The 11933-nt window shown below is 36.5% G+C and overlaps 1 protein-coding gene across 1 annotated transcript; it reads left to right on the plus strand.

Annotated features, from left to right (window-relative positions):
* The first annotated feature begins 2673 nt into the window (after nt 1–2673).
* Nucleotides 2674–11933, plus strand: prodha (proline dehydrogenase (oxidase) 1a). The gene is made up of 14 exons (XM_041970116.1): nt 2674–3182; nt 3300–3508; nt 5093–5127; nt 5731–5880; nt 6073–6137; nt 6381–6497; nt 6684–6763; nt 6933–7014; nt 8008–8100; nt 8444–8590; nt 8691–8866; nt 8952–9050; nt 9330–9418; nt 10294–11933. Exons 1-14 carry the CDS (start codon nt 2844–2846, stop codon nt 10482–10484), a joined length of 1872 nt encoding a protein of 623 aa, XP_041826050.1. The 5' UTR covers nt 2674–2843; the 3' UTR covers nt 10485–11933.

Here is an 11933-nt window from a genome sequence, read left to right on the forward strand (position 1 = left end):
CTAGAATTCTTCATCAATTTGTTTTCCTTTACACTTGACTTCCATAAAAAGGTTGATTAGGCTGCATAATTCCACCACTCCACCCTTCCTAAGCCTCAGGCATAATTGCCTTGGGTTGGGTGAACCACTCTGCTATGTGCTGTGATGAAAACTTAAAAACTGGACACAAATTTAACTCAGGAACTCTTGAAGCACATTACACCGTATAAGAGAACATATAACGCCATAGCTTGAGCTCACATTAATATACACAGCAAACAAAGCTCATCACACCACAAACACAACTTACATTTCCCTCATCTGAAGTTTGGCCATGTACAGTTAATTCTTATTCCTCTTTTAGGCAAAAAATGATTGCAAGTCATGTGATAAACTGTTGCAGACTGTAAACAAATACTGCACCACAGATACTGTTGCTCATGTTATGCAACATCCACCTTACAGGTACTAAACAAATGAAAATATGTTGTAATTACTGTTAAGTAGTCTCCATGCTGTGATATAACCATACACTAGACATTTAAATGGCTCACTGAATAAGAAATTTAAGACATAGACAGAGTACCACAGTTGTGTGATGTAAGTTTTTAAGTTGGCTGTCACGTCAAACAAATACCCTCAAACACATTAAATGTTTTTCTTACTTGAAATAACAAGTCTAATTGAAATACAATTAATTTTGTGGAAATCTGGAAAAAAGGTGTTCCTCAAATATTTATTAATGGAACTAGATGGAATATTGTCAGGTAATTCAGAATCTTATGCTTAAGGCCTTGGTTGGTACAGATGTAGAATAATGTTTTGAAAATGGCTGCTTCTCTTGATGGGACCTGTTCATTTACACTGAGCTCAGTTCACTCCCAGACAGGACTCCTGGTAACTCTCTTTTAAATTACTGAAAAAGCAGCGCTATCTGTATTTTTAAGCACCAAATATCAGGAATATTTTCATTCCATGACAGAGTACAACACACAGAAAAAGACACACACACACACACACACACACACACACATATATATATATATATATATATACACTACTGCTCAACATGCATGTCTTTGGACGGTGGAAGGAAGCCGGAGAACCCGGAGAGAACCCATGCATACACGAGGAGAACATGCAAACTGAAAGAATCTTCCATTTGCAGCAATTACAGCCTTGCAGGCCTTTGGCATTCTAGCTGTCAATATGTTGAGGTATTCTGAGGAAATTTCACCCCATGCTTCCTGAAAGACCTCCCACAAGCTGGACTGGCTTCCTGCATAGTTTAGAGCTATGCTTTGGGTCATTGTCTTGTAGGACAAAATTGGCTCCAATCAAGCGCTGTCCACAGGGTATGGCATGGTGTTGCAAAATGGTAAGTGATAGCCATCCTTATTCAATATCCCTTTTACCCTGTACAAATCTCCCACTTCACCAGCACCAAAGCATCCCCAGACCACCACATTTCCTCCACCATACTTGACAGATGGCATTAAGCACTGCTCCAGTATCTTTTCATTTGTCCTGCTTCTCACAAATGTTCTTCTTTGTGATCCAAACACCTCAAACTTAGATCAATCTGCCCGTAACACCTTATTCAAACCTTCCTCTGTCCAGTGTTTGTGTTCTTTTGCCCATCTTAATCTTTTCCTTTTGTTGGCTAGTCTCAGATATGGCCTTTTCTGTGCTACTCTGCCTAGAAGGCCAGCATCCTGGAGTCGCCTCTTCACTGTTCACATTGAGACTGGTGTTTTGCGGGTACCATTTAATGAAGCTGCCAGTTGAGGACCTGTGAGGTGTGTGTTTCTCAAACTAGAGACTCTGATGTGCTCAGTTGTGCACCAGGACCTCCCACTTCTCCTCCTATTGTGGTTAGAACCAGTTTGTGCTGTTCTTTGAAGGGGGCTGTACATACCATTGTAGGAGATCTTCAGTTTATTGACTATTTCTCTCATGGCATAGCCTTCTTTTCTCAGAACAAGAATAGACTGACGGGTTTCAGTAGAAAGTTCTTTATTTCTGGCCATTTTGAAACTATAATCAAACACACAAATGCTGAAGCTCCAGAGACTGACCTAGCCAAAAGAAAACCAATTTTATTGCTTCTTTAATCAGTACAACAGTTTTCAGCTGTGCTAACATGATTGCACAAAGCTTTTCAAATGATCAGTTAGCCTTTTAACATGATAAACTTGGATTAGCTAACAGAATATGCCAATGGAACACAGGAGTGATGGTTGCTGAAAATGGGTCTCTGTACACCTATGTAGATATTCCAATAAAAAAAAGGGCCGTTTCCAGCAATAACAGTCATTTACCACATTAACAATGTCTAGGCTGTATTTCTGGTTAATTTCATGTTCTATTAATTGAAGAAAATGCTGCTTTTTTATTAAAAAAATCACAACATTTCTAAGTGTCCCCAAACTTTGGAGTGGTAGTATATATATCCCTTTTACAATCATAGAATGTGGATTACTACCTCAACATAGTTGATATTACATTTAGAGAGTTTGGTATATCTTGTATTTAATGACAGGTGGAGACCAGTGAGCAATTATTTTATTTTATTTTATTTTATTTTATTTTATTTTATTTTATTTTATTTTATTTTATTTTATTTTATTTTATAGCATGACCTCCATTACATTACATTAGCCAGACGGGAACTATTAGCCTCTACTAACACCAGAGAAGAAACCCGCCGTGAATCGCGCGTGCTGTGACACGTGAGAAGCCTCGCCCATCGAATCGAGGTGACGTCCAGATATTTCAGAGAGCGCGCTCGTTGTACAACGGCACAGTTAAAAGAAGAGATCCGTCGGAATTTGTAGACACTGTTTGGGTTTAGAGCGCTAACGATGTCGTACACAAAGTTTGCAGCATCTCTTATACGGGCAAACCCGGCCAGTATCAGTAAACTACGCATCTCTCCAGCAAGATGTCGGTCCACTGTCGCATCCCCCAAGAGCCAGGAAGAGAAAGAGCAAGATGTGGACACGTGCGCCATGGTGGATGCTGTGCCGGTTGAACTAATCAGCCAGACCAAAAGTACTAGAAAACCGCAGTTGAATAAAATTAATATCGACTTCGACAACACACAGGAAGCCTACAAAAGCAAAAGTAACATCGAGCTGCTCAGAAGTCTGCTCGTCTTCAAGCTTTGTACAATTGACATCCTCGTTGAAAAAAACAAAGAGGTGAGTAAAGTTTAGTTTCCGCGTTAGCACATGAAGTTATGAAAATATGCGCAAACTTGTTTGTATATGGATAATAAACCACAGAGATAAAATAAGTTCTGGCATGTTCTTTTTCAGTTGGTGGACATGAGCAGGAAGCTGCTTGGTCAGCGCTTGTTTGAGAAGCTGATGAAGATGACCTTCTATGGTCAGTTTGTGGCAGGTGAAGACCACAATTCCATCAAACCTTTAATTCAGAAGAACCAGGCGTTTGGTGTGGGGGCAGTTTTGGACTACAGTGTGGAGGAAGACTTGACACAAGAGGAGGCAGAGAAAAAGGAAATGGAGTAAGTAATCTTTACATGTGATTAAGTTATCTATACAGTCTATACAGTTATCTATCTATACAGTCTAGGCCACTAAATGAGGCTTGTGCTTCATAATGTATAAAATTTCAAGCACAGGGCACCACCTACATGTGCATCAGATGAGGAGCCATATAGGCAGGGTTATGTAACTTACGGCACCACAACCATCCATTTTTGATCACTCCTAAAGTCTATTTTCATTAAGGAAGCTATATATAAAACTGGAAAATCTGAAGTCCTTTAAAAGGAGACCCCCTGCACTGCCCCTCTCCATGCATGGCTGCAGTATGAGCAGCACACTGGGAGGATCAGTTACAGAAATAAAAGAAAGCCGTACTAGTTAATTGATTTTGAGTTATAAATATATATATTTTTTATGGTAGTGTTATTGTAAGGAATCAAGGAAGGGTTGTAAACTGATGTTTGTTCAGTATTAGTTCTCTTAGTGCAAGTTACTTCGCGGTTAAATCAATCTCAGTATTTATTAGACTGTAAGTAAACATTATAGATTTACAGCAGTGCTTTTTAAAAATCACTGGGCTTGATGATTGTAGAGTACATGTTAGAACCCTGCGGTAAATTTTGCCCATGTCTTTACTATAGTAGCAGGATTAATGACAAGCCATGATGTATGGAATGTTTCAGGAAGAAAAAAGTTAATTGATTTTCATTATATGAAACACTGATATTTAAAATATGAGTAGAAAGTCTAGTTGGATCACTTAAATTTAATACTCTGCTAACTTTTACCTATGTTGGTTTTTCTGTGTACTTTATTTATATTCATAATTTCTAAAATATTCCACTGGGTTGTACTTTGATATCAGTCTGTTTTTATCTTATCACTTCAGGTATGGCTTCTGTTATGCTTCCTATTAAAGTCATCTGAGTCCTGTAATGCATAGTTTGTTTACCCCTTGTAAAAACAAGGGTTCTATTTATTTCCAAGCAGCTAAACAGCTCTTGACTTCTATTGGTTGTCTAAGACACACACCTCTCTTCTGATTGGTTGATCAGGGGGTTCAGCTGGAGGGGTGGAAATGATGAGAAAGCTCCCAACCCTTCAGTAAAATGCTGGATCCTTTTATGGAACAAGCACAAGAAAGTGTTGCACAATGTTCTGTGCTGAAAGCAAATATTTCTCTCAGTTCAGTATTATTTTACAAACTATAACAACATTTTATGACTAAGGTTTTGATTGATTTTGTTAGTACCCTCTTTAAAAATGTAGAAAGAGATTGATCACATGTGACACCAAAGTGAAAACAGTTTTCTTACATGAGTAGAACAGGGTGTTGCCAACAGAACTGCATAAAAAATGGTTCAGCAAGATTGGTTAAAATACTTGCAACCTTTGTTCTTTTCACAGTCTTAAGTTTTATATTACAGAAGTAAAAAAATGATAGAACTTTTATGTCATATCGTTTGGCAATTTACTTGATATACTGTATGATGCAATAACAGTGACATAAGTTATATAACTTAGATAATTGTTTTATTTATTTATTTACTTTTTTTTTTAAACTTTGGTTCTGTTCTGATGCCAATCTTTTTCTGTTTTAGTTCCTGTGTTTCTGAGGCAGAGAAAGAAAGTCCAGGTATGTACATTAGTTTTGAATAATGGAAATATATAATTTTTTAATTAAATGTTTTGTGATACATAAGCTTTTGCTTCATGGAGTAAAGAGCTGCTGTGCAGTTAACAGGCAAGGCGTCAGGCTAAACTGCTGGCTTGCTTGTTTGTCCAGTTGCTTCAGTTTGACCTGATTGCAATTCAAGTCAGTGCTGTTGCATGGTTGGTATGCCAGAATGTTCTGTAACCATGTCATTGGACTGGATTTCACTGGTTATGGCTGGATCTTACAGGATATCAAATTTCCAGCTTAGTTAGTCTATTGACATATTACATGGTGTGAAAGAGTTCATGTTTATGATGCATTTCTAAGGTGTTCTGAGGATAAGGTGAATTTCATAATACTTATTCTTGTTATTATACTTTCTGATAGTTGCATTAAGGATAAATGAAGTGCCACTGTGATTTTATTAAGAAGTAACTCATTTTTTGTGTTTGATTTAAGAAATACTTTAATTTCCATTGGATTAAGATACCATAGCATCAATAATACATGCTTTTGATGCATTTATTGCTAGAGAAACTTTAGGAAATTTGAAGAAATGCTGAGTGGAAATCTTCTCTTCAGGGACTGACCATCGTGAGAAGAAGTACAAGGCCCATCGTCAGTTTGGGGACAGACGTGGGGGAGTCATCAGTGCTCGCACCTACTTCTATGCTGATGAAGCCAAATGCGACAACCAAATGGAGACGTTTATAAACTGCATTAAAGCCTCTGGTATGTACATTTCTCAAGAAGCAATTTAAAAAAAACAAAACAAAAAAGTGTTGAGTATAGTTTTGTAAGTATTATAATGGAATTAAATATAATGAAATCACCAACAATGAAGTAACTGGATTGATTTCGACAAGTTATCGTGTGTCTTTTGATGTTAGACAGCATCAAATGACAAAGTTTTCTTTATTTCAGGTGGAGCGTCCACTGATGGATTTTCTGCCATTAAAATGACTGCACTGGGACGCCCGCAGTTCCTTGTAAGGTTAACTCCACATTTTCAAGTATTAACTTTCAGTTGATGCTGGAAAACTTACACCATGTTATAAATGGTATCAATTTGGTAATGCAGTTTTTTTTTCTTGGGATAACATCAGGTCTTTATTAAAGGAAATTTTTGTCTGGTGTTACGGTTTTGAGTAATTTTAACCTCATCACAGTCATTATTACTGATGCAGTTCATGGAAGGTCAGTATTTATTGTTTTGTTCTGTGTTTGAACAGCTCCAGTTTTCAGAGGTTCTGGTTAAATGGAGACGGTTTTTTAACTTCCTCGCAGCACAACAGGGAAAATCTGACATGACGGTTTTGGAACAAAAACTGGAACTGGAGCAGCTCAAGGTGAACCATGTCTTCAGTGTAATTCATGTTTATACATGCTTATGGAAAACTAGTTTTTTAATTGGTTGTAAGATATTAACAAGTGCTCCCATTTTCAGAACTCTTGCAGTTGTGTAATGTCTTATAAGCATATATGGACTGAATTATAAACATATTTACTTTCATTATTAATTTTTGTTCCTGTAGGAAAGTTTGGCTCAGCTGGGTGTTGGAGGCAAAGACGACATTGAGAACTGGTTTACCGGAGAGAAGCTGGGTTTATCAGGGTAGGGTTGCCTTTCACTCCTAAATAAGTATAAAAAAAGACTGTGGTGTGGTCTTATACTGTCTTTAGTAATCTGGATACAAGATCTTCTACACACAGATTTTTAAGTGTTGAAGAACTTTTGCTTCTGTATTGGATTTTTCCTCCTCACATTTTTACATTTTTTCCAGAACAATAGATCTGCTGGACTGGAACAGCTTGATAAATGATACAACAAAAATCTCCAATCTGCTTATGGTGCCAAATCTTGAGGTAAGGTATGAAAGTAGCATTAATAGTGTGGCTAAAATCTTGAGTAGTGTGTATTTACAGTTTGCAGTGTGTAACACAGAGAAAACATTGAACTGTCTTCAAAAAGTTTATTTTTTTCACAGGTTGATGTTCAGGTGTTTATTGCTTGCCCGGTAAAGCCTGAACATGGCAGTTCTCATCCAGAAATGTATCTGTAACGAGACCATGACAGGCTAATAAACACATTTTAATACAAAGAATTGAAAAAATAGTGGGCAAGGAAAGCAAATTATCTCTTCCTCATCATTTTATGAGAACAAGTTGGACCAAACACATTAGCTGAAGAAATAGATCTTTTCAAAGGTTAGGAATGTGAAGAGCTGTAATTATGTCCTCTTATCATCTGAAAACTGCTGAACTGGGACTAAAATTTTAATAAAAGCTGCATTTCAGTGCATTCACTTATCCAGCCAGGGTCATTAAGGGTAGCTAAATGTAATCAGTGTGAAAAGGGACACAGAATCAGACATATTTTATTAATCCCCAGACTGGAAAATTTAAACATATCACTCTACTCAGCTCAACCTCAACTTTATTTCTAAAGCCCTTTAAAACAACCACAGTTGAAACAAAGTGCTGTACATAAATGGACAAGCAACACATAAAAATACAAGAATCAACAGGGAAATATATATATATATATATATATATATATATATATATATATATAAAATAATAATAAATATAAAAATACTATTTAATATAAAATGTGAATAATGATCTAAGAGAGAAGTATGGTGGTGCATGGAAGAGTAAGAAGCAGATTTAACCAGTTGAGTTCAGAGTTTCTGTCTGACAGAAAAACTGTTATAAAGTGCTATAAAGAACAATATATAGAACAAATGTTAGACACAACTGTGCCTTTTTTCCTGTCTGTAACACATAGATTTGTTGGTTTATTTTGTTATAAACACTGCAAATACCAATAAGTCTACTTTTTTTTTTTATATAAAGACAGGTCAGCTGGAACCTTTGCTAAACAAATTTACAGCAGAGGAAGAGAGACAGATGAAGAGAATGCTGCAGAGAGTGGACATTCTGGCTAAGGTGGGAACACCACAAAAGTTTAAAAGTGGCTTTGGCACATAATGATTTAACATGCATACTTTACATTTTACTATACACATTTTTAAGATAAAAAAAAGATGTACTGTGAAACGGTACTGCATGTTAGGACTTGAAGTTTGTTTTGGAAACGGATTGCTTTGGCTGGGCAGATAGAAAGTGATAAGATATGCTTTCAGATGTGCTGTGCTTATGTTTTACTCTTCATAACTTTTCTTTTTTTTCCCTTTTTTATTGACATTTCAAACAAATAATCTTGTAAAATTCAAAGATGCTTTTGTAGTTTTGGAAGAAAAAACGCTGAAATCCTCTTTGTGTGCCTCAGCATGCTCTAGAGAACGGGGTAAGGTTGATGGTGGATGCCGAGCAGACATACTTTCAACCAGCTATCAGTCGACTGACCCTGGAGATGCAGAGGAAATTCAATACAGAAAAACCAGTGATTTTCAACACTTACCAGTGTTACCTCAAGGCGAGTCAGCATATCCCTAATTACTTACCATGATGTGGTTTAATACTGATAAATTGTCTTTTATATCAAGTTTGTTTCAGCTGTTTATTTTGTCCATTAGGAAGCATATGACAACGTAACTGTGGATGTTGAGCTGTCTCGAAGGGAAGGCTGGTACTTTGGAGCCAAACTTGTCCGTGGAGCTTATATGTACCAAGAGAGAGCCAGGGCTCAGGAAATTGGCTATGAAGATCCAATAAACCCAGACTATGAAGCTACTAACAAGATGTACCACAAGTAAGTATTGAATTATTCTCAATATTCTTTGTGCTTCAGCCAAAGAATGTTTAAATCACAACCATCTGCCTTCTTGTTTGTCCAGATGTTTGGAGTATGTGCTGGAGGAAATTGAACACAGCAGGACAGCAAATGTCATGGTTGCATCTCACAACGAGGACACAGTAAAGTTCACTCTGGAGAAGTACGTTTCATCTCAGACCTGCATTTAAATATCAAAAACTTTTTTAAATGTTTGTCATTGAACTAGATTTTGTTTCTGTTTGAACATACACAAAAGCCTCAAAGCTTTGTTTCATAAAGGATTAACCACCATGGTGTAAAGTAATACCTCAGACATATTCTTTTTAAACTTTCCAAAGCAGTTAGGGGGGTTTACTAATGAGATTACAACATCAATGGTAGAATACTACACGCAAACCTCCGGTTATGTAACAGCCCTTCGTGTTTTCTTTGTTTTCAGGATGAATAGAATGGGTCTGTCTCCCACTGAGAATAAGGTTTATTTTGGACAGCTCCTCGGCATGTGTGACCAGATCAGCTTCCCACTAGGTATGTTTTATTGAGCTTGGTTACTTAAAGCAAATAACATGTTATGAAATCATGGAGGTCTACGTCATGGGGTCAGGTGGCCAAAGTAGCTTCTCTGAAACATAGACCCTGGACATGTCAGCTTTTTCCAGAACCAGACAGCCCTTGACCTTAGAAATGGTTTATCTGTGGAGGTGACAGCTGATAGGCAGAGTGTTGTCCTGTACATGGTGCATAGTATGTCCATGGTGTGTATGATGGAGTAAAATATCTATATAATTACATGCCTTCATGTAAAGCCTGCCAAAAAAAAAGTAATCAGGACAAATTCATGTGTTTGAAAATGAGACTCAGAACATCATACTGGTGTAAAAGGCCCTGAACTTTAGTGTCAAGAGTCAAGTACGACCAGTGAGACCATTTAGAATAATTTAGGTTTCAATATCAGTGAAATTAGCTTCTCAATTTGTCAGATTGTCTTATTAAATAAACAAATGACATTAAAGTTTCAACGTTCCTACTCTGGGGTTTTCCTTTCTCTAATATGGGCAGCACCATGAGTATTTTTTTTTTTAGCAAAATGATTTGAGACATATATATATATATATATATATATATATATATATATATATATATATATATATATATATATATATATGTGTGTGTGTGTGTATATATATAAACTGTTTGCTACTGGGTTTTAAGTGGATGTTTAGCTTCTCTTCACATCCCACAGAGATTACAATCACCAGGTGAAGTTAAATATAAGGTTTTTTTTTTATTTGGGGGAAAAAAACTGTGTTTATTACTGCAGGTGAAAAACAACAAAACAAACAAATAACAGAATAAAATGATGATATTTATATTTATATATATTATATTTGTGTTTGAAACAGGTCAAGCAGGTTTTCCAGTTTACAAGTATGTTCCATATGGCCCTGTCAATGAGGTGATTCCATATCTGTCCCGCCGGGCACAAGAAAACCGTGGCTTCATGAAGGGATCCCAGAGAGAGCGCAGCTTGCTGCGGAAGGAGCTGAGACGAAGGCTGTTGGGTGGTCAGATTTTCTACACGCCGGTCTACTGAGTGGCAGGGCCACGACATAAGGACTGTAATATGTACCTAACCATTCCACCATATCTAGTGCACCACTATCTGCTAGCTGCTCTTTGTAGTGGAGGGTTGGTGTCTTGTATTGAGGTTGCAGAGCTGCACTATTTGCAAGAAATGTATTTATGTTTTACTGACTGGCATTTCAGGTGTATGCTGCTTATTGAAAGATTTGTTTTGTTTTTAGATGCTATTGTAATAAAGAGGTTTTAAAGCACTTTTAGACGACATTACAGCAGTACATGCACTTCTGCAATAAGAGGTGAATGATATAATTTAGCTGTGTCTGAATCTGTTTGTTTTAACATACAAAAATTGGGGCCTTTTTTTTTAAATTAAATTTACTATTTATGTCTCCAAATCATTGCTGGTTGTAGAAGAAGTGTGAAAGAAGAGAACAGTGTGTGTTTAATGGCCAAATGTGATTTTGTTGTACGTAAAAGATATTTTGATGTGTGATTATTCCATTGACATTCTTTGTATGATTTTTCAGAGTGAACTCTAGTGCCTTGAAATTCTTTGACAGGAATACCTGGAAACAATCGACTACTTTATTACCAGGTTGTTTTTTTGACTGTACACCACTCCAAGGGGCTCACAATGTTTTAATTAACATGTTAATTGTTGATATGCTGCATGGTTGTGTTTGCTAGACATTGTGCATAATAATGAAACTGACAGTGGTTTAGGTTTTTTAGATTTCTAAGCATTTTTATTTGTGTTTCTGGTTTTAATCTATGATCTGTTCCAGTCAACAGTAAATCCTGCAGGACTTTCTGATTTCTCAAAGAGCAGATGAAATGGAAACTACTGTGCATTGGATATTTACACACACACTATGATCATTTCAGTGATTATTTAAATCTCACTGCTTCAGTTGTTTACAAATGCCTGATGGTCCTAACAGATTTCTATGAAATGAAAACTATCTTATATTCATCAAACTCAGATTCAATACCGGAAAATAGGAACTTGTTCTAAAATGTTCTGAAAACATGGTGTGGTTTCTCCCATCCTTTTCTTGGAAACTTCACCCAATTTTTCCAAGAAACACCTGCGCCGCTGCATAATCTACCCAGTATGTGAAACTAAAACCTCTTTGTTAGATTCTTTTGTTTGTTTTTGGTTGTTGTCTTCTGAAATGCTGTAACTGGTTGAATCGTAAAATGTATTAAAAGTAAATCCACTCCAAAAATTGTAAAATGCTTTTAACCTTATTAACTGATGTTTGATTTCAACACACTCTGAGAAATTATAGTGCTCGAGTGATAGAAAAGCAGTGTAGAGGTTAAATTATGTGGTACTAACATTAGAAAGTTAGACATTTAATTCGGTTCTTGTTCGAGGTTTAATTACATTTATACTGCAGCAACAGATTACAGGAATAGTTCATTTATTGTGGCTTTTGTCCATAAAGGTTTTTGT

This window comes from Melanotaenia boesemani, chromosome 19, assembly GCF_017639745.1.
Source record: "Melanotaenia boesemani isolate fMelBoe1 chromosome 19, fMelBoe1.pri, whole genome shotgun sequence".
In the NCBI taxonomy this organism is placed as follows: domain Eukaryota; kingdom Metazoa; phylum Chordata; class Actinopteri; order Atheriniformes; family Melanotaeniidae; genus Melanotaenia; species Melanotaenia boesemani.

Excerpts from the sequence above, each read along its gene's own strand:
- prodha (XM_041970116.1), top strand. The coding sequence starts at position 2,844 with ATGTCGTACACAAAGTTTGCAGCATCTCTTATACGGGCAAACCCGGCC. Across the intron at positions 7,015-8,007 it reads TTATGGTGCCAAATCTTGAG|ACAGGTCAGCTGGAACCTTT; the intron begins GTAAGGTATGAA and ends TTTTATATAAAG. Across the intron at positions 9,419-10,293 it reads CCAGATCAGCTTCCCACTAG|GTCAAGCAGGTTTTCCAGTT; the intron begins GTATGTTTTATT and ends TGTTTGAAACAG.